The 27,808-nt window shown below is 42.5% G+C and overlaps 1 protein-coding gene across 1 annotated transcript; it reads right to left on the bottom strand.

Annotated features, from left to right (window-relative positions):
• Nucleotides 1-612: 612 nt before the first annotated feature.
• On the bottom strand, nucleotides 613-27,808 carry MLN (motilin). Its single transcript, XM_075262705.1, has 4 exons — nucleotides 27,772-27,808; nucleotides 7,790-7,911; nucleotides 5,390-5,482; nucleotides 613-731 (listed from the first exon to the last, which is right to left on the bottom strand). The coding sequence occupies exons 2-4, from the start codon at nucleotides 7,907-7,909 to the stop codon at nucleotides 627-629; spliced, it is 318 nt and encodes a 105-aa protein (XP_075118806.1). The 5' UTR covers nucleotides 7,910-7,911; nucleotides 27,772-27,808; the 3' UTR covers nucleotides 613-626.

Raw genomic sequence — 27,808 nt, 5'->3', positions numbered from 1 at the left:
ATCATTTTATAACTACACGAGAATTAGGTTGAAGCTGTTTTTCAAAGGGGTAAATGATTGGGTGTCATTTCAGAAAACTGGTCTGGGTGTAGATATCAAACTATCGGGCGGAGGTCATCTCTAAGTATTCAAACCGCTCTATAATGCTACACTTTTATTTCTGTAGGTAACAAGGCCAATTTCTCTGCTTTGATAAATGAGGACCAATGTGTTGCTAACAAAATGATGGGCCATAGATAAATAGTATGTGTACTTTAATAATGTAGGATAAGCCACGGAGCTTCAGTTCTTCAGTTCTGTAGGAATGATTTATTTTGTTTACCTCCATGTTCAGTTCATCCTGCCACACTGCTCAGATGATAGTAAAGCATTCATATTGTCATGGAAACAGAATTAGTCTCTGCAGTGTAAGGCGGAACATTTTCAGGCAGATTAACGTGACAAATCCCACTCAGTAAATGCTGAGAATACAGAATTGAAGAAGTTGATATTTATTCAACACAATAAAGAGATATATACGTTACACACATTTCATGTTCACATATTTATTCAGTTGCATATCTATAGTGATAGCAGATTTATGGGTATAGTTTCTTATATAAATGATCTGGTGACATCATTGCAACCTAAGACTCTTGAGATTCACCTCTGAAGATGCCTTCAACAATGTTTCGATAGTTTTCGATTTGCTGGGAGTCCAATCTGACTTCAATTTCCATAGGTGCTTTTAGCTGCGATAAATGGAAATCAACATTGTAACAAGAAATAATGTATAGAGAAGTCCACTATACTGTATAATACATTTATAAATAACAGACAATAAAACATTTACATTTCTGTTAGATTATAAATATATTTAGTATAGAAAATCATCATTATCATTTTATTTCACTTTTCAGGATATGTTGTTTATATGAAGATTCACACTATTTTTGGTCATTATTTGCTTTATCTGTAGTTAGTATTTCTTTCTGAGGTGTTGGGAATAGACTAGCTGCCATACACTGCACACAGTGGGGGGATATTTATTAACCCCTTAGCGCAATTTCACGCACATGCACGTCAGGGAATGTGGTTAGTTCCCGCATTCCCACGTGCATGTATGTGATGGCACCGATCCCCGCTGTTTAACTCTTAAGGTGCCATGATCAATAGCGATCACGGCACCCTAAGTGTTTGCCGGCTATAGTGGATGTCGGCAGCGGCATCAGGAGCCCGTGTTAACTGTAACTTACAGCTAACATGCTGCTCCTTAATCCTCCATCGGAGCGTGCTCCGATAGAGGGTTTAACCCCTTGCATGCTGGCATCAAACATGACGCCAGCATGCAAAGGGTTTAGTTGCCTTGCTGTCGGCACCCCCCACGGCGAAATCGGGGGGTGCCGGCATCTAAAAATTGCACCCTGGGGTCTGCCCAGTGACCCCCAGGCTGCTAAGACCCCCTGTTACCTGGTTGATCCTGCCGGCACGAGAGGAAGCTAGTCTATGCGTTTACATAGCTAGCTTCCTCTATAGACTGCAATACACGTGTATTGCAGTCTATAGTTAGTATAGAACCAGCGATCCTCTCTGATCGCTGGTTCTAGTGTCCTTATAGGACAGAAAAAAAAGTTAAAAAAGATATAAAGTGTGTAAAAAAATAAATAAATTAACAGTTATAAAGCCCCAAAAACTCCTTTTTTCTATGCAAAGTGAATTACCTAAAAAAACCAAAATATTAATAAAAACAATACATATTTGGTATTGCTACGTCCGTAACAACCTGTACAATAAAAGTGAAACAATATTTAACCTGCTCAGTAAACGTTGGGGGGGAAAAAAAAACGACGGAAATAAAGTTTTTTGCGAATTTTGCCTTACAAAAAATGCTAAAAAAAGTGATCAAAAAGTCATACATCCCCAAAACAGTACCAATGAAAAGCACAGGTAGTCCCACAAAAAATAAGCCCTCAAACAACTCTGTGAACCAAAAAATAAAAACATTACACATCTCAGAAGATGGTGATGCGAAAATCATTGATTTATGTCCTGCAAATGTGTTTTTGTTCTGCAGAATTACTAACGTATAAAAATATAATATAAATGAGGTATCGCCGTAACCGTACCAACCTGCAGAATAAAAGTAACATGTTATTTATGCTGTATGCTGCACCGCGAAAAAAAATGAAGGTAAAATGCTATGCCAGAATTGCTGTTTTTTTTTTAATCCACCACGAAAGAGTTAATAAAATTTATTCTATTAGTTGTAGGCACCCAAAAATGGTGTCATTACAAAATGCATCTCATCCCGAAAACAACAAGCCCTTATATGGCCACGTCACCAGAAAATTAAGAAAAATATAGTATCTAGCAATGTGAAGACAAAACCCCCCAAATCACCAAATCATTAGAACGCAACTGGCCGCGGCAGGAAGGTAATATATAAGCTGTACGAGTGTATATCAGGGAACAACCCAAATTTACAGTTTACAAGGGAAGACACCAGAAGTGCCCTCCCCCCAATTATAGGAGCTACTGGGATATAGTAGGGAATAGGTGTTTGCAATGTCCACCGCATTGCTTATATATTCCCTCTTCACCATCCGCTGTACATTCCCGCCTGCAATACTAATGCTCCCTACACCCACTGGTGAATTCTTTAAGGGGTGCAGTTTTCAAAATGGGTCACTCTTTGGGAATTCCACTTTTCTGGTACATTACAGGCTTATGACAAACATGACATGGCGTCCAGATTCCAAACATCTAAATCTCCAAAAGTCAAATAGCGCTCATTCAATTCTAAGCCCCACCATGTTCCCATACAGCAGATTATGACTACATAAGGGGTATCGTCGCGTTCATGAGCAATTGTTTAACAAACTGTGGGGGGCTTTTTCTCCTTTATCCCCTTGTGAAACTGAAAACTTTGGGGATAAAGGGACATTTCAGTAATTTTTCGCATATACATCCCAAGGTTAGTAAATTCTGTGAAACGGCTATAGGTTCAAAATGCTCACTATATCACTTGATGAATTCTGGGAGGGGTGTAGTTTCCAAAATGGGGTCACGTTTGGGGGGTTTCCATTGTCTTGGTACTCTAAGGGCTCTGCAAATGAGACATGGCGCCAGAAAACTATTCGAGGAAAATCTGCTTTTCAGACATCCAGTGTCGCTCCTTCCCTTCCGTGCACTGCCATCTGCCCAAAAATCAGTTTACACCCACATGTGGGGTATCTCTGTGCTCCGGAGAAATTGTATAACAAACTGTGAGATGCATTTTCTCCTTTAACCCTTTGTGAATGTGTGAATTTTAGGCCTAACTGAATGTATTAGTGAAAAAAAAAAGAAATGTCTAAATTTCACCTCCATATTATGTTTATTCTTATGAAATGCAAAGGGAAACAAACATCCCAAATGCTGTATTGAATAATTTGAGGGGTGTAGTTTTGAAAATGGGGTGATTTGGGGGGGGGGTTTCTATTATATTGGCCTTTATAATTCCTTTCAGAACTGAATTCGCCTCTAAAAAATAGGTTTGGAGAATTTTCTTGTAAATCTGGAAAATCGCTGTTACACTTGTAAGCCTTGTAATCAAAAGATGATGCCGATATAAAGCAGAGATATGGCAGATAATATTTATTCATGTATTTGGGTGGTATGACTATCTGCCTGAAAAGCAGAGAATTTCACATTTTGAAAATTGCAATTTTTTCCAAATTTCCATCAAATTTCCTATTTTTTTCATAAGTAAATACAAAAATATTGATCAATGTTTACCACTAACATGAAGTATACGTGTTACGAAAAAACAATCTCAAAATCACTAGTCTAGTCTAAGCTTGCATTGTCTAGCTTTTAGACAGTATTAATAAAGAGGCCCTATTAAGTCCAGGTGAATGTGCTCTATGGCTGACTCTCACATGCTTTGGTTGTGATTGAAAACTCATATTCAGCATATTTTTCTCTTATCATCTGCCCTTTTTGCTCATTCCTCTGTACTCCCTTCTCTATAGGCTCATTAGACATAAGTCGTGTCCTGCAGTACATCTTGAGACATATCAAGTATCTTCAAAATGAAAGTCATTTTAGCAAAGGGAGTGGGAGCAAGAGAAACCTTATAAAAACAGAAAGAGGCATTGCTCTGTGATAAGATATATTGCAGTTTCATATAATCACCTTTACTATTCATTTATGTAAAGTTTCAATCCAGTCATATGAATTTTACAGAAACTATTGATTGAATGATCATTGCCCCATGTAAGCATTCCAGCAATCCAATCTGATCGCATTGTATATGTGTCCATAAAAATTAAGTTTTCTCAGCAAAAAAAACCCAAAACATTTCCCATAATGGAATACTCTCACAAGAGCTGAAAAATCTTTTTCCTGTGCAAATGCACAAAACATTCAACAAAAACTACAAAAACTATAAATATATATATATATATGCTTGTTTGGATATCTTAGAAGTCAATGGCATTGGAGGTTGAGTAAAAATTGAATCAGGGAAACAGAAAGCAAAGAACCATGCAAGGGTTAGTTCACGGGCACAAGGAGGTGGATTTTGACAGCGGATTTCGCCTCAAAATCCGCCTCTATAGAATGGTGGTCTATGTAGAGGGCTAGCTTTTTTTTTCCGCCAGGGGAAAAAAGAAGTGACGTGAACTTTCTTCAGGCATTTTCCGCCTGAAGAAAGCTATAGAAGTGAATAGGAAGTGAAAAACGTGCGTTTTTTTGCGGCCCATTCACTTTACAGGAGGGGAAAACTGCCTGGCGTTTTTGGAAGCGGATTTTACAAAAAACTGCTCCACAAAAAGCGCGGCAAGGTCCAAAAAACGCTTCCTAATTAGGAAGCGTTTTTTTTTTCAGGACCAAAATAAGCCACACGTAATTTACGTGTGAACCAGCCCCAAGTGTGGAAAAAATGCTGAAAATTAAGAATTCTTTCAAGAATAGAAATGTTAATAGTTTAATATTTTCAGTTTAGTTTTATCAATTAACATTTAATATGGATGGATTATTCTAAGAATAGGCCCCAATTTTAAAAGACTTAACAATCGGGACTAAAAAAATGTGACAAATATATGAATAATAATAATAATAATAATAATAATAATAACTTGAATAATAACTTTATGTGTGTTTGGACCATTTTTACCATTCCTCATATTTTCAGGCTCATGCAATACTTCCTGGTTGTGGAAGTGTCAGTGGTATTCCAGGCTGCCCTTCCCAGCATCTGCCCACTGCATGTTCATTCACCCAATAAACCCTCTAATCTGCTGTATAATACAGCTCCTGAGCAGCCGCCACATTTAAACACTTGACATCCACCATACTATTACAGTTGGGAAGGAGTTATATTGTTTCTTTATTCAATAGGAAAGAGTCCATGATTAATATTATGTACCTTTAAGACATCTACTTCTTTAAGACCGCCAACATTTCGCAGATCACCTTCTTCTGATCTTTGTTGTAGAGACTTCTTGCAAGGTCCACCCTTCTTCAAAAGGATAGGTTAGAACACAAAATAATAAGTCATCCAAATTTGGCTAATGTTTTGAAGTGTATTACTTGTTAGTCAATGATTATTGTGTCAATAATGAAAAATAGATCTTCATGACATACAATGAAACCCTATTCACCAATGTAGGAATGTAGAGAAGTTTTCTTTAAACAGTTGTGGAGTAGATATGAATAGAGATGAGCGAACACAAAAATGTTTGGGGTTCGAAATCCGATTCGAACAGCCGCACACTGTTCGACTGTTCGAACGGGTTTCGAACCCCATTATAGTCTATGGGGGGAAATGCTCGTTTCAGGGGTACACAACATTTGATCAAATTCTACTTACCAAGTCCATGAGTGAGAGTCGGGCTGGATTCTTCTCCCTGTGCAGCGTCCCCGCGTCCTCTTCCGGCCTTGAATTCACTCTGCTAGGCATCGGGCCTGGGCAGAGCCGACTGCGCATGCCCGCACTACAGTTGGCTCTGTCCAGGCCCGATGTCTGGCAGAGTGAATTCAGAGCCGGAAGAGGATGCGGGGACGGTGCGCAGGGAGAAGACTTCTAAAGGTAAGAGAAGAACCAGCGTTGATTGGCAATGTATAGCATTCTGCCAATCAACGCTGGTTCTGCATCGAATCTTAACTTCGAACAGCTAGTAGTGTTCGATCGAGTACGAGTATTTCGAATACCGTAGTATTCGATCGAACACCTACTCGATCGAGTACTACTCGCTCATCTCTAGATATGAACAATCACATATACAGTACATATATACTGTATATAAATATACATATACACAGTACAGTGCAAAATTTTTATTTAGACGTGGAAAAATGCTACAGAGTAAGAATGCTCTCAAAAGCATTGTGTTAATCATTTATCTTTTGTCATTTAACAAAACACAAAGTATATGAATAGAAAAAACAAAATCAAATCAATAGTTTGTGTGACCAACCTTTGCCTTTAAAACAGCATAAGAACTCTTACAAATAGTTTATGAAGGAATTCATCAAGGAGGTTATTCCATATTGGGTTTTATGGTCATGAACATTGTCAGTGTACTATCCATGTTTTTCATGGCTAGCGTACAGATCCATTATCTTCCGTGGCCCCCAGCACCGTACCTCAAATGAGGCGGGGTGAGGCAGACGCCTCAGGCGGCACTTTGGAGGAGGCAGCAGCTGTGGCAATTTGATTTTTTTTTTTGGCTTTTTTTTTTTTCTAAACCAGCACAGGAGAGTTCCACTCTGAAAACAAACCGAGTGGCCCTATTCTGAACAGGTTTAGACCGCCGGCTGTGAGACATAGACATTTTATTGCTGGGTTAAAGGAGGAGGCCACAGTAGGAGCAGCAGCGGCAAGGTAGATGAGTAACATACTTTTTAATAGGCCTCTACCTGCTGGAGTATCCCCAGCAGGTAACGGCCTATTTGCCTACATCCCCAGCCCTGCTATAGATTGCGAGGGGCGGCCATGAGCAGGCCTGGATCCAGGCCGTGAACCTACTACCGCTATTATCTGAAAAGACCCCCGAGTATAGTAATCAGAGACCCAGGGGAGGTGAGGGAACATAATAAACAGTGCTACTCAACTCGCCTGGATACGGTGTTAATCCTAGCAGGATTCGGGCCTGTATGGTAATGTCCAAGATGTCACGTGGTCTGGGACATTAACATACAGGCCCAAAGCCTGTGCTAGCAGTAATAGGCTGTTACTGCTAGCAAAGGCTTCGGGCCTGTATGGTACTTTTAGTACAGTCTTTGGACAAATACCTTTTGTATGTTAATCGCCTGAGTTGTTTTTGAATGAGCCCTCTTTAATTCATATGCTAATTAGCCTTCACTGGAGGCTAATTAGCATATGAATAAAACGGCTCATTAAAAAACAACTAAAGCGATTAACATTCAAAAAGTTTCTGTGGAATAGCCTTTCTAAAGGCTATGCAAGTATGTGGTTAGTTAAAAATGAGTTTTCCCAATGATAGAGCCCCTTTAACAATGGCATAAGGGTTTCCTCAGTAGTTAAAACATATTTTGGGGGTTTCCCCAAGGTAATAATTGAAAATACACTGATTTAGGGCTTCAAAATAAATGCTTGTGTATTGCAGCCCTTACAAAAACTATTGAAAAAGTAAATGCATATGAGCATTGATATTAATTTAGCATTCACAACTGAGCACAAATACAGGCAGTACTTCTATAGGCAATTTCCTTATGTAGTCATCTCTTTACATCACAAATTATGTGCCTGTGATTTTCATCTGCATCTTAAAACTGTAAAATAAAACAGAAATAGCTGTAATACCTGCATTTCACAAACATCATTGACCGAGAAAAAATAGGGGAAACTCCCATGAGTCTTCTCAGTCAACATACAGAGGCCAAATGCAATAAGAAAAGCTGAGACAATTACATGGGAATCCATACCTGTAAAAGGAAAGCATAAATACCATCAAATACTGGACAACACTATACCAGAGTTACAACCAAGTGCAGACAAACACTAGCATGGCTACTAAATAGGACGAAGAGTTACAAAACATGTTGATTTAATTTCCATCCATTTTTATGTTGCATTTTTTTTTCTATTAACCCCTTCCTGTCAGTGGTATTTTTTTTATTTTAGTTTTTTACTCCTCACCTTACAAACCCCATAACTTTTTACATTTTCTGTTCACAGAGACATATGAGGGCTTAGTGTTTGAGGAACAAATTGTTATTCATGATGCTACTATTTCTTTTTCTGTACAATGTACTGGGTGGCTATAAAAACATATAGAATGGGGTGGAATTGTAGAAAAAGAGCATTTGTGCGACTTTCTTATGGGCTTCGTTTTTTTGGCATTGACTATGTAGCCAAAATGACATTTCATCTGTATTCTATGTTTTGGTATGATTCTGGGGAAACCAAATATATCTATTTTTTTTTTTTTTTTACATTTTTACTTGTTAACAAAAATCCAAAACTTTGCAAAAACCTTTCAAAAAAATTATGTGTATACTTCAGCTTTACTTTATGTCATAAATGAAGAATGAAGGATAATCTCTAAATTATATGCAGATTGTGTTACTGTTTTAATTATACACATATTTCATTAACCCCTATATTAACACATATTTCATTAACCCCTTCCTGACATCCCCTGAAAATAAGACATAGCATATCTTTAGGACCAAAATTTAACGTAAGACACTGTCTTATTTTGAAACACCTACACATTAGGTATCACTGTGTCCGAAATCGCCTGGTCTACAAATCTATAAAAATATTTTTCCCGTATAGTAAACGCCATAGCAGGAGAAAAAGTCAAAAGCTCCAAACCGCCATTTTTTTCACTGTTTTGCCTCTGATAAAAATTTGAATAAAAAGCGATCAAAGCAATAGCAATTTTCCAAAATAGTATAACTAAAATGTACACCCGGCCCCCGCAAAAAAAGATGAACTATGCATCCCCGTACATGGAAGTATAAAAAAGTTACGTATGTCAGAATATGGCGATTTTTAGAAAAAATTTTTTTTAACATAGTTTTGGATTTTTGTTAAAGGGTTAAAATGTAAATAAAAACCATATAAATTTGGTATCCTTGGAATCACACCGAAACATAGAATACAGGGGACACGTCATTTTGGCTGCTCAGGGAATGTTATAAAAACAAAGCCCATAAGAAAGTCGTGCAAATGCACGTTTTTTTTTCAAAACTACCCCATTCTGATTTTTTTCCCAGCTTCCCAGTACATTGTACAGAATAATTAATGGTACAATCTTGAAAAAAATTTTGTCCCGCAAACATTAAGACCTCATATGGGTCTGAGAGTGGAAAAATGAAAAAATTATGGGATTTGGAAGGAGGGGAGTTAAAAACAAATAATGAAAATCAAAAATTGCTAATAATAGGTTAAAGGGATCCTATCATTAGAATTCCTTTTTTTCTAACTAACACATGGGAATAGCCTTGAGAAAGGCTATTCTTCTCCTACCTTTAGATGTCATCTCCGCACCGCTGTTCGATAGATATTCCGTTTTCCGACTTTATGCAAATGTGAGCGGCGCTGGAGAGTTCTCTCACAGCATTGGGGATGCCCCCAGTGCTGCGAGAGAACTCATTTGCACAAAGACAGAAAATGGAATATCTACTGAACGGCAGCGCGGAGAAGACATCTAAAGGTAGGAGAAGAATAGCCTTTCTTAAGGCTATTCCTACTTGTTAATTAGAAGAAAAAATTATTCTAATGATAGGATCCCTTTAATAAGTACACCCTAATATCTGTTTTGAATGATTTCTAGGTTCTCTGGGAGCTCCTGGCATCTGCTGAATTTGTTCATATCTGCATCTTCCTGCTTTGTGCCTTTCCTACACCTCCCATGATTCCTTGGGTTGCACTCAAAGTTGACTCACTCTTCCTCCCTGCTCACTCACTTCACCTTCCTGTTTTCCTAGCCAGCCCACCCACTATGCCCTCAGCAGCCATCTTTATACTCCTAGTTCTCACTCACTCAATATCCTTCTCCGTTGGCTGTAATATTGTCACACACAGAAAGTTTCAGGATAACAATGACTTCTTGTTGCTTTATTTGGCATTTGGTAAATAACTATATATATATATATATATATATATATATATATATATATATATATATATTTGGGGAAAAAAAGCATTTTTGACAATCTATGTATACCCCCCCCCCCCCACGTCTGCTTTATTGTCAGATTCAGGGGGCTATCTTCTGTTTATTTATCTTCTCTTTATCTATTAGCTCTATTTAACTCCCCCTTCTAAGCTTGTTAGGAATGAGGGTGAACACCTCCACAATATGGCATTAAGCTAGTGTTTTGATACAATATGAGCCACCTCTATATTTCCTGTAACAAGCGGAGAAATTTAAGACAGTATCCCTCTTTGGGAAAGTGGCCATGGTGAGATTATATGGTATAAGTATAAATTCCAGCACATACCTAGCCATTCCAATGGTATTTAATATAGTGTGGCATATAGAATACTCATTTACTTTAAGCCATAGTAGTAAAAGTTTTGTTTTAGTTACTCTATTTTTTCATGTAGATGTAACAGAGTTTACCCAACTTTCTGCAACAAGATAAATTACTGCAGCAGGATATCCTATAACTGAAAACACCAAAAATATATTTTTTTCAATGACTGTTACCCGGCTTCTGTTCTATATTATCACACGGCAGCGGTTTATCTCGGTGCAGAAAGTTGGGTTAACTGTGCTGCATCTGTATATCATCTGCTTTGTATGAAATGTGTTATGTATATCTATTGTATAAACCAATTGATATGCACTTATTTACTGGTTTTTGTACTTTGAGGAAGGGGTTACAACCAAAATGTTACTACTATCTATGTTACAAGTGATAAAAAATTGGGTGAAAAGTCCTACCGCTAATTCAGAAACTAGTAACATGAACGTAGGTGAACAAAAGACATAATGTGCAATAACATTTAACTTCTATTCATATCTATTAAAAGCGTATTGTCATAGGTAATAACTAGAGATGAGTGAACAGTAAAATGTTCGAGGTTCGATATTCGTTTTGAGTAGCCCCTCAATATTCGACTACTTGAATCGAATATCGAACCCTATTATAGTCTATGGGGGGGAAAATGCTCGTTTCAGGGGTAGGCAACATTCGATCAAATTATACTTACCAAGTCCAGGAGTGAGGGTCGGACTGGATCCTCTGAGAAGTCTTCTCCGTGCAGCGTCCCCGCGGCGTCTTCTGGCTCTGAATTCACTCTGCCAGGCATCGGGCCTGGGCAGAGCCGACTGCACATGTCCGCTTGTAGTGCGATGACTTCTAAAGGTAGGAGAAGAACCAGCGTTGATTGGCCGACTGTATAGCATTCGGCCAATCAATGTTGGTTCTGCATCGAACTTTTACATTCGAACAGCGAGTGGTACTCGATTGAGTACGAGTATTTCGAATACCGTAGTATTCGATCGAATACCTACTCGATCTGTTGAGGTAGTGACCTCCGCCAGAATACGGGTCACTTCCAGTGGTCAGTCACCTGCTCCAAATCAATCATGCATGTGCGCGCTTGCTAAGAGAGACTCTGACATAAGGTGGTTCAGTTTCAATCTCAGGCCATGCTGGACGCTCTGGCTGCTCACACAGTACTGAGGTTTATTGAGGAAGTTACAGTTTTTATACAGGAATGCAAGAAAGATAAGATAACGGCAGGCTGTAAGCATATACGTCTTGTATCTGAATACACTGGCGATCAGTCATTGGCTCTCAAATTTCAACATCTCTTAGCTTTCGATTTCCCAAGAAATGATACTGTCTTTCTTGTAAACCACATGACGATCGTCTGCGTCAGCATCTGGGTGCGGTACTGGATACAGGTGCCATCTTAATGTATAAACGTTGCACAAAGAAAAATATAATTTCTTAAGCAGTATAAAGCATGTATATAAATAAGAATGGACATGGTCTACCTTCACATTCCTTAACCACTTGGTACACGAGTGTACTGTTTAGAAGTAGCCATGTGTGACCTGGTGAGCGGAGGATGGGCAGCTGCAGGATTTAGCATCACTATAGTCAGATATATATGTGAGCCCGCATGGCATGTGCTAGGCCAGAGAGCCAGGCCTGAAGCCCTTGTACCTGTTCCAGAGATTGCAGGTTGAGTATATACAGTGAGACGGTATGAGTACGTGCTTGGGTGTAGTTGTCTCCCTTCAGGATGGCTTGGGGCATATCTGGTGAGGAAAAACCATCACAAACAGTCCGTGTACAAAGTCCACTAGTTCTGGGGCAGACGTGTCTACGCGTGTCATTATTGGTTACCTGAATCTATTGTCCATAAGTATGCGGTGTGTTTCACACTAAGTTGAAAAGAGGAAAATTGATATTTAGCCCTGTCTTTGGATTGTATTTTTTATAAATGTTCCAGATGTAATATGTTGTGCTGACTATGTGACGAATCATCAAAGACATATGATTAATGTATATTCTCGAGTTTTTCCCCTTTCCCCTCCAGATTCTAAGTCAGTGGAAGGAACCTATAAACTAAAACCCAAAGATTGGATGGTGATAAGGAGATATATGAGATTCAATGGTCACTTCCGGTTCCTGTTGATCGCCAGTACAGCTGTGAGAGTATAAGGAAAACCTTAAACCTTTGCCCACTTGATGATGTTCTTGAAAACAAATGGGACAATAAACTGTTAGAGGATATGGACCTTGAGAAGAGAGAATTTGAAGACTGTTGGATATATCTGAACTTATATTCCTGTTATGTTTCTATAGTTATTATATTCATATTGTTTATAGGTCTGACAATAGTCAATGTATATGCTTTTTATAAGATCTGAAGGGTATTTCCTTACAGTCCGGTAGTGAGAGATAGGGACAGACATCCCACCCTGCATTCCCTTTGTCTGGAGCTGTTTCAAGGGGGGACTATTAAGGTCATGTGTGTATACATGCTGGTAACTATACCTGTTTTACTGCCAATGAAACATCTGGAGTCAAACTAGGCATATTTGGCTCTGACTTCTGCATGAAAAACTCTACCACACCCTCCTCCTCTCTCCAAAACCAACTAGCTATAGATATGATCACAGCAGAAAGAGGTGGCGTCTGCTCCATGATTGGTGAAGAATGTTGTACTTACATTCCAGATAACACTGTGTAGAAATTTCAGGGAAAGAAAAATATAATTTAGGGGGGAATGTGAAGGTAGACCATGTCCATTCTTATTTTTATACATGCTTTATACTGCTTAAGAAATTATATTTTTCTTTGTGCAACGTTTATACATTAAGATGGCACCTGTATCCAGTACCGCACCCAGATGTTGACGCACACGATCGTCATGTGGTTTACAAGAAAGACAGTATCATTTCTCGGGAAATCGAAAGCTAAGAGATGTTGAAATTTGAGAGCCAATGACTGATCGCCAGTGTATTCAGATACAAGACGTATATGCTTACAGCCTGCCGTTATCTTATCTTTCTTGCATTCCTGTATAAAAACTGTAACTTCCTCAATAAACCTCAGTACTGTGTGAGCAGCCAGAGCGTCCAGCATGGCCTGAGATTGAAACTGAACCACCTTGTGTCAGAGTCTCTCTTAGCAAGCGCGCACATGCATGATTGATTTGGAGCAGGTGACTGACCACTGGAAGTGACCCGTATTCTGGCGGAGGTCACTACCTCAACAGATCGAGTACTACTCGCTCATCTCTAGTAATAACCAACAGAAACTGGGAGGTATCTCGTATAAATGTGCGTAATATGTAACAAACTGTGCAACAAATATTGGCTCGAACCTTAAGTCCTTATCCTTGTCCTTATCCTTATGTCTAGTGTATAGACTAATATTGTATTCCAGGACTGAACACTAAACTATTATCTGTGGGTCAGTAATTAAATAAGCCCCATGGTGATATGTTGTATAGCCTATGGGTGAAATTACCCTTATGAATAATCATGGTGTCAGGTACTAGTATGATTACTAGAGATGAGCGAACAGTGTTCTATCGAACTCATGTTCGATCGGATATTAGGCTGTTCGGCATGTTCGAATCGAATCGAACACCGCGTGGTAAAGTGCGCCATTACTCGATTCCCCTCCCACCTTCCCTGGCGCCTTTTTTGCTCCAATAACAGCGCAGGGTAGGTGGGACAGGAACTACGACACCGGTGACGTTGAAAAAAGTAGGCAAAACCCATTGGCTGCCGAAAACATGTGACCTCTAATTTAAAAGAACAGCGACGCCCAGCTTCGCGTCATTCTGAGCTTGCAATTCACCGAGGACGGAGGTTTCCGTCCAGCTAGCTAGGGCTTAGATTCTGGGTAGGCAGGGACAGGCTAGGATAGGAAGGAGAAGACAACCAACAGCTCTTATAAGAGCTAAATTCCAGGGAGAAGCTTGTCAGTGTAACGTGGCACTGACGGGCTCAATCGCCGCAACCCAGCTTTCCCAGGATCCTGAATGGAATACACTGTCAGTGTATTCCCGTATACCCGATATATACCCCGATACCCGTTCCAACGGTGTGCCCCCCCACCTTCACCCCAGAAATACCCTGCAAGTCCCCTAGCAATAGAATTGGGGCTATATACACCCACAATTTTTACTACTGGTATACAGTGCCATTGTCTGACTGGGAATTCAAAGAATATATTGGGAATACAAATACCCTCATTTCTTGCTACTGCCATATAGTGCCAGTGTCTGACTGGGAATTCAAAGAATATATTGGGGTTACGTGCACCCACAATTTTTACTACTGGTATACAGTGCCATTGTCTGACTGGGAATTCAAAGAATATATTGGGAATACAAATACCCTCATTTCTTGCTACTGCCATATAGTGCCAGTGTCTGACTGGGAATTCAAAGAATATATTGGGGTTACGTGCACCCACAATTTTTACTACTGGTATACAGTGCCATTGTCTGACTGGGAATTCAAAGAATATATTGGGAATACAAATACCCTCATTTCTTGCTACTGCCATATAGTGCCAGTGTCTGACTGGGAATTCAAAGAATATATTGGGGTTACGTGCACCCACAATTTTTACTACTGGTATACAGTGCCATTGTCTGACTGGGAATTCAAAGAATATATTGGGGTTATAAATACCCTCATTTCTTGCTACTGCCATATAGTGCCAGTTTCTGACTGGTAATTCAAAGAATATATTGGGGTTACGTGCACCCACAATTTTTACTACTGGTATACAGTGCCATTGTCTGACTGGGAATTCAAAGAATATATTGGGGTTATAAATACCCTCATTTCTTGCTACTGCCATATAGTGCCAGTTTCTGACTGGTAATTCAAAGAATATATTGGGGTTACGTGCACCCACAATTTTTACTACTGGTATACAGTGCCATTGTCTGACTGGGAATTCAAAGAATATATTGGGGTTATAAATACCCTCATTTCTTGCTACTGCCATATAGTGCCAGTTTCTGACTGGTAATTCAAAGAATATATTGGGGTTACGTGCACCCACAATTTTTACTACTGGTATACAGTGCCATTGTCTGACTGGGAATTCAAAGAGTATATTGGGAATACAAATACCCTCATTTCTTGCTACTGCCATATAGTGCCAGTTTCTGACTGGGAATTCAAAGAATATATTGGGGTTACGTGCACCCACAATTTTTACTACTGGTATACAGTGCCATTGTCTGACTGGGAATTCAAAGAGTATATTGGGAATACAAATACCCTCATTTCTTGCTACTGCCATATAGTGCCAGTTTCTGACTGGGAATTCAAAGAATATATTGGGGTTACGTGCACCCACAATTTTTACTACTGGTATACAGTGCCATTGTCTGACTGGGAATTCAAAGAGTATATTGGGAATACAAATACCCTCATTTCTTGCTACTGCCATATAGTGCCAGTTTCTGACTGGGAATTCAAAGAATATATTGGGGTTACGTGCACCCACAATTTTTACTACTGGTATACAGTGCCATTGTCTGACTGGGAATTCAAAGAATATATTGGGGTTACGTGCACCCACAATTTTTACTACTGGTATACAGTGCCATTGTCTGACTGGGAATTCAAAGAGTATATTGGGAATACAAATACCCTCATTTCTTGCTACTGCCATATAGTGCCAGTGTCTGACTGGTAATTCAAAGAATATATTGGGGTTACGTGCACCCACAATTTTTACTACTGGTATACAGTGCCATTGTCTGACTGGGAATTCAAAGAGTATATTGGGAATACAAATACCCTCATTTCTTGCTACTGCCATATAGTGCCAGTTTCTGACTGGTAATTCAAAGAATATATTGGGGTTACGTGCACCCACAATTTTTACTACTGGTATACAGTGCCATTGTCTGACTGGGAATTCAAAGAATATATTGGGGTTACGTGCACCCACAATTTTTACTACTGGTATACAGTGCCATTGTCTGACTGGGAATTCAAAGAGTATATTGGGAATACAAATACCCTCATTTCTTGCTACTGCCATATAGTGCCAGTTTCTGACTGGGAATTCAAAGAATATATTGGGGTTACGTGCACCCACAATTTTTACTACTGGTATACAGTGCCATTGTCTGACTGGGAATTCAAAGAATATATTGGGGTTACGTGCACCCACAATTTTTACTACTGGTATACAGTGCCAATTTCTAACTAGGAATTCAAAATGCGCAAGGCTCCCGGAAAGGGACGTGGACGAGGCCGTGGGCGAGGTCGGGGGAATGGTTCTGGGGAGCAAGGTAGCAGTGAAGCCACAGGGCGTCCCGTGCCTACTCCTGTGGGGCAGCAAGCATTGCGCCACTCCACAGTGCCAGGGTTGCTTGCCACATTAACTAAACTGCAGGGTACAAACCTTAGTAGGCCCGAGAACCAGGAACAGGTCAGAGAACGCTTACAGCACATTGTCCAGCAGCCAGTCAGACTCTGCCTCCTCTCCTCCTATTACCCAACAGTCTTGTCTTCCTTCCTCCCAAAATTCCGAAGCTTTACAGAACAATAACCCAAACTGTCCCTGCTCCCCAGAGCTGTTCTCCGCTCCTTTCATTGTCCCTCAACCTGCCTCTCCACGTCACGATTCCACGAACCTAACAGAGGAGCATCTGTGTCCAGATGCTCAAACACTAGAGTCTCCTCCATCTCCGTTCGATTTGGTGGTGGATGACCAGCAACCCACCCTCATCGACGATGATGTGACGCAGTTGCCGTCAGGGCATCCAGTTGACCGGCGCATTGTGCGGGAGGAGGAGATGAGACAGGAGTTGGAAGAGGAAGTGGTGGATGATGAGGACACTGACCCGACCTGGACAGGGGGGATGTCAAGCGGGGAAAGTAGTGTGGATGTTGAGGCAGGTGCAGCACCAAAAAGGGTAGCTAGAGGCAGAGGCAGAGGTCAGCAGCTTAGGCGAAGCCAGGCCACACCCGGAATCTCCTAAGATGTTCCAGTTCGTACCCAGCCCCGAAAAACTCCCACCTCGAGGGCACGTTTCTCGAAGGTGTGGAGTTTTTTCAAGGAATGCGCCGAGGACAGATATAGTGTTGTCTGCACAATTTGCCTCTCGAAATTGATTAGGGGCTCTGAGAAGAGCAACCTGTCCACCACTTCAATGCGCCGTCATTTGGAATCCAAGCACTGGAATCAGTGGCAGGCAGCAACGGCAGGACAAAGGCCGCCTGCCGTTCACGCCACTGCCACTGCCTCTGCCACTGCCTCTGCCACTGCCACTGCTGACTGTGCTGGCGATGCACTCCAGAGGACGAGCCAGGACACCACTTCATCTGCCTCCGCCACTTTGTTGACTTCTACCTCATCCTCCCCTGGTCCTGTCTTATCTCCTTCTCCTGCACCATCAAAGGCACCATCAGGCGTTTCTTTACAACAACCCACCATCTCTCAGACATTGGAGCGGCGGCAGAAATACACTGCTAACCACCCACACGCGCAAGCCTTGAACGCCAACATCGCTAAACTGCTGGCCCAGGAGATGTTGGCGTTCCGGCTTGTTGAAACTCCCGCCTTCCTGGACCTGATGGCAACTGCGGCACCTCGCTATGCCGTCCCTAGCCGTCACTACTTCTCCCGGTGTGCCGTCCCCGCCTTGCACCAGCACGTGTCACTCAACATCAGGCGGGCCCTTAGTTCCGCGCTTTGCACAAAGGTCCACTTGACCACCGACGCGTGGACAAGTGCATGCGGACAGGGACGCTACATTTCACTGACGGCACACTGGGTGAATGTAGTTGAGGCTGGGACTGCTTCCCAAACTGGCCCGGTGTACCTCGTCTCCCCGCCTAACATTCCTGGCAGGGACACGAGAAGAACACCCCCCTCCTCCTCCTCCGCCACCGCCTCCTCCTCCGCCACCGCCTCCTCCTCCGCCACCGCCTCCTCCTCCGCTGTTAGATTGACCCCAGCTACGAGTTGGAAACGTTGCAGCACTGGCGTTGGTAGACGTCAGCAGGCTGTGCTGAAGCTGATCAGCTTGGGGGACAGACAGCACACTGCCTCCGAGGTGAGGGATGCCCTCCTCGATGAGACGGCAATATGGTTTGAGCCGCTGCACCTGGGCCCAGGCATGGTCGTTTGTGATAACGGCCGGAACCTGGTAGCAGCTCTGGAGCTTGCCGGACTCCAACATGTTCCATGCCTGGCCCACGTCTTCAACCTAGTGGTGCAACGTTTCCTAAAGAGCTACCCCAATGTTCCAGAGCTACTGGTGAAAGTGCGGCGCATGTGCGCCCACTTTCGCAAGTCGACAGTAGCCGCTGCTAGCTTAAAATCTCTCCAGCAACGCCTGCATGTGCCACAACACCGGCTTTTGTGCGACGTCCCCACACGCTGGAACTCAACGTTTCAGATGTTGAATAGAGTGGTTGAGCAGCAGAGACCTTTGATGGAATACCAGCTACAAAACCCTAGGGTGCCACAAAGTCAGCTGCCTCAGTTTCACATCCATGAGTGGCCATGGATGAGAGACCTTTGTGACATCCTACGGGTCTTTGAGGAGTCCACAAGGAGGGTGAGCTCTGAGGATGCGATGGTGAGCCTTACAATCCCGCTCTTGTGTGTTCTGAGAGAATCCCTGATTGACATCAGGGATAACTCAGATCACACAGAGGAGTTAGGGATAGCATCCGATCCGTCACAGCTGGAGAGTAGGTCCACACATCTGTCCGCTTCACTGCGTTTAATGGAGGAGGAGGAGGAGGAGGAAGAAGAGTTGTCCGATGATGTGATGGTGATACAGGAGGCTTCCGGGCAACTTCGAATCGTCCCATTGTTGCAGCGCGGATGGGTAGACATGGAGGATGAGGAGGAAATGGAGATTGAACTTTCCGGTGGGGCCAGAGGAGTCATGCCAACTAACACTGTGGCAGACATGGCTGAGTTCATGTTGGGGTGCTTTACAACCGACAAGCGTATTGTCAAAATCATGGAGGACAACCAGTACTGGATCTTTGCTATCCTTGACCCCCGGTATAAAAACAACATCTCGTCTTTTATTCCGGTAGAGGGGAGGGCCAATCGCATCAATGCTTGCCACAGGCAATTGGTGCAGAATATGATGGAGATGTTTCCAGCATGTGACGTTGGCGGCAGGGAGGGCAGTTCCTCCAGTAGGCAACCAAGTTCTCACCGGTCCACACAAACGAGGGGCACACTGTCTAAGGTCTGGGACACCTTGATGGCACCCCCTCGCCAAAGTGCCGCCACGGAGGGTCCTAGTGTCACCAGGCGTGAGAAGTATAGGCGCATGTTGCGGGAATACCTTTCCGACCACAGCCCTGTCCTCTCCGACCCCTCTGCGCCCTACACGTATTGGGTGTCGAAGTTGGACCTGTGGCTTGAACTTGCCCTATATGCCTTGGAGGTGCTGTCCTGTCCTGCCGCCAGCGTCCTATCTGAGAGGGTGTTCAGTGCAGCCGGTGGCATCATCACTGACAAGCGCACCCGTCTGTCAGCTGAGAGTGCCGACCGGCTCACTTTGATAAAAATGAACCACCACTGGGTAGAGCCGTCATTTTTGTGCCCACCTGTGTAAAGCACCCCAACATGAAACTCCATGTCTGTACTCAACCTCTCCAATTCCTCCGCATCCTCATACTCATCCACCATAAGCGTTGCACAATTCTGCTAATACTAGGCTCCCTCCACCCTGATTTCCCCCAACTCTGCTGGTTAGAGGCTCCCTCCACCCTGATTTCCACCAACTCTGCTGGTTAGAGGCTCCCTCCACCATGAATTTGCCCAAACTGGGCTGTTTAGAGGCTCCCTCCACCATGAATTTGCCCAAACTGGGCTGTTTAGAGGCTCCCTCCACCATGAATTGGTCCAAACTGGGTTTTTTAGAGGCTCCCTCCACCATGAATTGGTCCAAACTGGGCTGGTTAGAGGCTCCCTCCACCATGAATTTGCCCAAACTGGGCTGTTTAGAGGCTCCCTCCACCATGAATTGGTCCAAACTGGGCTGGTTAGAGGCTCCCTCCACCATTAATTGGTCCAAACTGGGCTGGTTAGAGGCTCCCTCCACCATTAATTGGTCCAAACTGGGCTGGTTAGAGGCTCCCTCCACCATGAATTGGTCCAAACTGGGTTTTTTAGAGGCTCCCTCCACCATGAATTGGTCCAAACTTGGCTGTTTAGAGGCTCCCTCCACCATGAATTGGTCCAAACTGGGCTGGTTAGAGGCTCCCTCCACCATTAATTGGTCCAAACTGGGCTGGTTAGAGGCTCCCTCCACCATGAATTTGCCCAAACTGGGCTGTTTAGAGGCTCCCTCCACCATGAATTTGCCCAAACTGGGCTGTTTAGAGGCTCCCTCCACCATGAATTGGTCCAAACTGGGTTTTTTAGAGGCTCCCTCCACCATGAATTGGTCCAAACTGGGCTGGTTAGAGGCTCCCTCCACCATTAATTGGTCCAAACTGGGGTGGTTAGAGGCTCCCTCCACCATTAATTGGTCCAAACTGGGCTGGTTAGAGGCTCCCTCCACCATTAATTGGTCCAAACTGGGCTGGTTAGAGGCTCCCTCCACCATTAATTGGTCCAAACTGGGCTGTTTAGAGGCTCCCTCCACCATTAATTGGTCCAAACTGGGCTGGTTAGAGGCTCCCTCCACCATGAATTTGCCCAAACTGGGCTGTTTAGAGGCTCCCTCCACCATGAATTGGTCCAAACTGGGTTTTTTAGAGGCTCCCTCCACCATGAATTTGCCCAAACTGGGCTGGTTAGAGGCTCCCTCCACCATGAATTGGTCCAAGCTGGGTTTTTTAGAGGCTCCCTCCACCATGAATTTGCCCAAACTGGGCTGGTTAGAGGCTCCCTCCACCATGAATTGGTCCAAACTGGGCTGGTTAGAGGCTCCCTCCACCATGAATTTGCCCAAACTGGGCTGTTTAGAGGCTCCCTCCACCATTAATTGGTCCAAACTGGGCTGGTTAGAGGCTCCCTCCACCATGAATTTGCCCAAACTGGGCTGTTTAGAGGCTCCCTCCACCATGAATTGGTCCAAACTGGGTTTTTTAGAGGCTCCCTCCACCATGAATTGGTCCAAACTGGGTTTTTTAGAGGCTCCCTCCACCATGAATTGGTCCAAACTGGGCTGGTTAGAGGCTCCCTCCACCATGAATTTCCCAAAACTTGGCTGTTTAGAGGCTCCCTCCACCATGAATTGGTCCAAACTGGGCTGGTTAGAGGCTCCCTCCACCATGAATTTCCCAAAACTTGGCTGTTTAGAGGCTCCCTCCACCATGAATTGGTCCAAACTGGGCTGGTTAGAGGCTCCCTCCACCATTAATTGGTCCAAACTGGGCTGGTTAGAGGCTCCCTCCACCATGAATTGGTCCAAACTGGGTTTTTTAGAGGCTCCCTCCACCATGAATTTGCCCAAACTGGGCTGTTTAGAGGCTCCCTCCACCATGAATTGGTCCAAACTGGGCTGGTTAGAGGCTCCCTCCACCATGAATTGGTCCAAACTGGGCTGGTTAGAGGCTCCCTCCACCATTAATTGGTCCAAACTGGGCTGGTTAGAGGCTCCCTCCACCATGAATTGGTCCAAACTGGGTTTTTTAGAGGCTCCCTCCACCATGAATTTGCCCAAACTGGGCTGTTTAGAGGCTCCCTCCACCATGAATTGGTCCAAACTGGGCTGGTTAGAGGCTCCCTCCACCATTAATTGGTCCAAACTGGGCTGGTTAGAGGCTCCCTCCACCATGAATTGGTCCAAACTGGGCTGGTTAGAGGCTCCCTCCACCATGAATTTGCCCAAACTGGGCTGTTTAGAGGCTCCCTCCACCATTAATTGGTCCAAACTGGGCTGGTTAGAGGCTCCCTCCACCATGAATTTGCCCAAACTGGGCTGTTTAGAGGCTCCCTCCACCATGAATTGGTCCAAACTGGGTTTTTTAGAGGCTCCCTCCACCATGAATTGGTCCAAACTGGGCTGGTTAGAGGCTCCCTCCACCATGAATTTCCCAAAACTTGGCTGTTTAGAGGCTCCCTCCACCATGAATTGGTCCAAACTGGGCTGGTTAGAGGCTCCCTCCACCATGAATTTCCCAAAACTTGGCTGTTTAGAGGCTCCCTCCACCATGAATTGGTCCAAACTGGGCTGGTTAGAGGCTCCCTCCACCATTAATTGGTCCAAACTGGGCTGGTTAGAGGCTCCCTCCACCATGAATTGGTCCAAACTGGGTTTTTTAGAGGCTCCCTCCACCATGAATTTGCCCAAACTGGGCTGTTTAGAGGCTCCCTCCACCATGAATTGGTCCAAACTGGGCTGGTTAGAGGCTCCCTCCACCATTAATTGGTCCAAACTGGGCTGGTTAGAGGCTCCCTCCACCATTAATTGGTCCAAACTGGGCTGGTTAGAGGCTCCCTCCACCATGAATTTGCCCAAACTGGGCTGGTTAGAGGCTCCCTCCACCATGAATTGGTCCAAACTGGGTTTTTTAGAGGCTCCCTCCACCATGAATTTGCCCAAACTGGGCTGGTTAGAGGCTCCCTCCACCATGAATTGGTCCAAACTGGGGTTTTTAGAGGCTCCCTCCACCATGAATTTGCCCAAACTGGGGTGTTTAGAGGCTCCCTCCACCATGAATTTGCCCAAACTCTGCTGGTTAGAGGCTCAATCCACCCTGATTTTCAAAACAAATGTTGGTGCCAACCTCAACTTACTACAAGGGCCAAATTCACTGCTGGTGACAAGCTCTCCTCACTGCAAGTGCCAAATACACATGTTTCAAGGTGTTTTCCTACTGTCAGAGAGGTGGTATTGAGTGTGTAAAGTGTGTAGTTGTTAGGCTGTGATGTTGGGGTAATAGAGGGTCTTTGGTGTGTTAGATGCCCCCAGACATGCTTCCCCTGCTGTCCCAGTGTCATTCCAGAGGTGTTGGCATCATTTCCTGGGGTGTCATAGTGGACTTGGTGACCCTCCAGACACGGATTTGGGTTTCCCCCTTAACGAGTATCTGTTCCCCATAGACTATAATGGGGTTCGAAACCCGTTCGAACACACGAACATTGAGCGGCTGTTCGAATCGAATTTCGAACCTCGAACATTTTAGTGTTCGCTCATCTCTAATGATTACCATGAGGTAATAGTCAGTCAAGCTGAGCTGCCAAATGACCATATATTCCGACAGCCTGTTAATAAATATAGCATTGAAAGACAGCAATACAAATGCCACTCACTAGGCTCTGTATTGTGTAGGCGTTAATTTGTGTCAAATTCAGAAACTCTAGTCATAGCCCAGGTTTATATTTGGATATCACTGAATATTATCTTGATGCACAGTAAAAGCTCCAGTCCACAATATTTCACAATAATATACATGGTAAATAGTTCTGACTAAGTTGCTGATATATTGAGGATATGGGTTTTTGACTCTTAGACTAACTTAGTTAAATAAAAAGTCAAGGACTAGATGTTGCTATACTATGCTATTGTAAGTTAGTTTATAAGAACGTTAGTGCATCACTAATATACCATCTAAGGGTCAGAGCATCTCACAACGCGTTTCCCCCTTAATTATATAGGGTTCATGAGAAGTCAGAAGCTCAAAAAGTCGATCTAAAAAGCAAAAAAACTATATCCCACATATATCAGCACCTTAGTCAGATATATATATATATATATATATATATATATATATATATATATATATATATGAAAAATAATTGCAGCAGCACCAACAAAATCTGGGGAATATCCCACAAATTGCACGGCAGAAACCCTTCTCCAGGCAAAAGGGTTTGCAATAGAAAAAACAATCCGGTCTGTAAGCAACTTGTATGGATGGAAAATGTTCTTTTATTGGAAAAAGCAGTACACCACGTATCGGTCCACGCTGGGACCTTTGCACTTGAATGGATTGATACGTGGTGTACTGCTCTTTCCAATAAAAGGATATTTTCCATCCATACAAGTTGCTGACAGACCGGATTGTTTATATTTATACATATATATATATTATTGTGAGCTCACTACGGCTCAGGATAATATTCAGCGGTATCCACATATAAACCTGGGCTATAACTACTGTCGCTGAATCAAACACAAATGATCTAGCTACACAATAAAGAGCCTATTGAGTGCCATCTTTGGTACTGTTGTTAAATGCTATATTTATTAATGGGCTGTAGGAATATATGGTTATTTGGCAGCTCAGCTTTAGTGAATATATAATCAAGAGATCACTATTCATACTAGTACCCGACACTGCGATTTATACTCATAAGGGCAGTTTCACACATGGCTATACAACATATCACCATGGGGCTCATTTAATTACTGACCCGCAGATATAGTTTAGTGTTCAGTCCTGGAATATGATATTGATCTGTTCACTGGACATAAGTACTTATGTCATACGATCTTTATGTGTTCGGCCAATATTTCATGCTAAAATCATATACAGTTAGTGACACATTACGCACTTTACTTGTCCTATGATGAGGGCTCACGTTTAGACGACATAGATTTAGTTACCCTTCCCAAGTTCTATTTGCTACTATCTATGATGATAAGCATTTAATAGATATGAATAAAAGTTTAATTTTATTGTACGTTATATCCTTTGTTGACCTACGCTGGTGTTATGAGTCTACTAGTGGTATATCAGTGTTATGTGTGACATGAAATAACATATGCATTAAGAAGTTCACAAGCAATTTGGAGCTCTGACACTTTGATTTGAAGGAAACCTGTCACATGAAAATTATAGTCCAATCTTTTTGCAGCATTTTATAGAGTAGGAAGAACTGAGCAGATTGATGTATAGGTTTGTGGGAAAAGATTCATTGTACTTTGTGATTTATACATTGAAATCGTTGTTTTTTCTATGTTGAAAATTCAAGGATCAGCTATCTATGATGGCGCATACAGAGATAGATGTCAATCATTGAAAGGAACACCTCCATGGCTTCCTCAATATATAAATGACAAGTTATACTGATATATATATAATTAATAATAAAAAGATCTTAGAAGGGAGCCCTTCTTCCTTCTTTCCCCCACCTCCACCAACGGAACCCGCTAGGGGCCACACATACTGGGGACATCTACCACAAGGACCGGGGAAGCAACATACACTGGCTCCCGTCCACCCTTCACCTAATACGGTACCCAGCTGGGACCTAGCCCGGACGACACATTTACTACAGCTGAATACAGGACTATCTAGTCGACCACAGTAGTAATCACACCCTGTTACACCGGGACACTCAGGACTACTTACCCGAAAAGGTGATACAACACGCTTATCCCATGAGTCTAATGCAACTATCCTCAGTGGAAACTCTCGGATGATGCATCACAGGACACTGATTACTATGGTATCCTGGCTTACTCCGCTCCGCAATCTTCTCCAAGAGCTATTCCTGCTACGAGCTTGAGAAAGGCACATATTGCCGAAACGTTGCTCAAACACATACTCTGCATAACCATGTGTGGCACAGTGCATCCTAAATAAAAATCTTTGATACCTTAACCATCCCTACTAGGATGTTTTTATTATTAATGTTAAACCGGGTTGGGACCCTAACCTAGGGGCGATTGTAGGTGCTGGTCACACCATCCCTTTTATATATATATATATATATATATATATATATATATATATATATATATTCCTACAAATCTATATATCAATTTGCTCAGCCCTCCCCCCTTCTCTGTGATATGATGGCTGCAGTTTGAATAGCAATTTCCAAGCGACAGGTTCCATTCCATTCCATCCATTTTTATTATGTACAAGGATAATGAATATATAGATTTAGATTATTTATAGAGATGAGCGAACGACTGTTTCGAATAGCACGCTCCCATAGAAATGAATGGACTTAGCCGGCACGCGGGGGGTTAAGTGGCTGGCTGCCGGCAAAGTCTGCATGCTGGCCGCTTCCATTCATTTCCATGGGAGCGTGCTATTCGAAACGGCTGTTTCGAATAGAGTTCGCTCATCTCTAATTATTTACACTATTAGGGTAAGAACATGTGGTCTGGTCATGGTGCCCAAACCCTGCAACCTGCAGTGGCTAAGAAGCCAATTCCCTTCCCAATCATGTAGGCATTGGCCATTCAGACAGTTTGAGGTCCAGCTGACAGACCATGTGGTCTTAATTTTATAATATTCAATGAATACTATTGTAAAAAACTAAAAACTTGAAAGTCTTCAGTAGATACCTTTTTTAATGGCTAACTCATAATGATGACAAATTATAACGTTTCAAAGCTCTCGGCTTCTTCTGCAGATGTAACTAAAAACAATTTCTGAAGGCTGCATATTTATGTACAACAGGACACATAGGGATAGAATTTTAGGTGGGAGGGGGGAATAGGCTTATTGGTATGTGCAAGTAAACAAATCGACAGTTCCCAGGTTCTTATCAGTTCAGAGTGTCTTTATGGCTGTCTCAGGTCAGTGATTTCTGTAGGATGTCATGAACCCATGTGAAAGGTTCATTCCATTCTCCAGAGTGTTAAATAGGGTCATGCTCTTGTACTCATAAATCGTCAGTTCTTCTTGGATTTAAAATTCCCTCTTAAAATCAAAATGTTGTCATTGGTGATATTATGATCTTCATTGCAGAAATGTTTTGACACAGGAAGGTCCATTCTTTGTTCTCTAATTGTATGGCGGTGTGCATTCATTCTCATTCTGAGCTTCTGACCGGTCTGTCCAACATACAGATTCTCAGTAGAAAATCTTCCCTCCCTCGTAAAATTCTATCCCTATGTGTCCTGTTGTACATAAATATGCAGCTTTCAAAAATTATTTTTAGTTATATCTGAAGAAGAAGCCGAGAGCTTCGAAACGTTACAATCTGTCATCATTATGAGTTAGCCGTTAAAAAAGGTATCATCTACTGAAGACTATCAAGTTTTTTGTTTTTTATATTTCCTACCCACTGGTTAACACGGTACAACAACAAACATTTTCCTTATACTGAATACTATTGGACACATTATTTTACTAAATAGAATTGTTCACAGTCAAGGAAACTGTAAATCCACATATTTTTCAGGCTATGTGAGCAACATGTGAATATGGCTTAATTGTTTCCTTACATCTAGTCCTACAACATTCAGCTGGGAGAACGAAATCTGAAGGCATAAAGAAAATGAAGAAAAATGCAAAACAAAACAGCATTAGCATAAAGTCATTACTCATATGTCTTCTAAGGAATGATTCCCTGTGTGTAGTCGATTTACCCCTGTACAAATGACAAGCACAGATTAAAGTAAAGATTCGCAATGGTAACATTTTTACTCACCTATCTGTGCTTTGGCTTGTTTTAAATCACAGACTGA

The sequence above is a fragment of the Leptodactylus fuscus genome, chromosome 2, assembly GCF_031893055.1.
Source record: "Leptodactylus fuscus isolate aLepFus1 chromosome 2, aLepFus1.hap2, whole genome shotgun sequence".
NCBI classification, from domain to species: domain Eukaryota; kingdom Metazoa; phylum Chordata; class Amphibia; order Anura; family Leptodactylidae; genus Leptodactylus; species Leptodactylus fuscus.
This window is presented reverse-complemented; position numbering and strand designations above follow the sequence as displayed.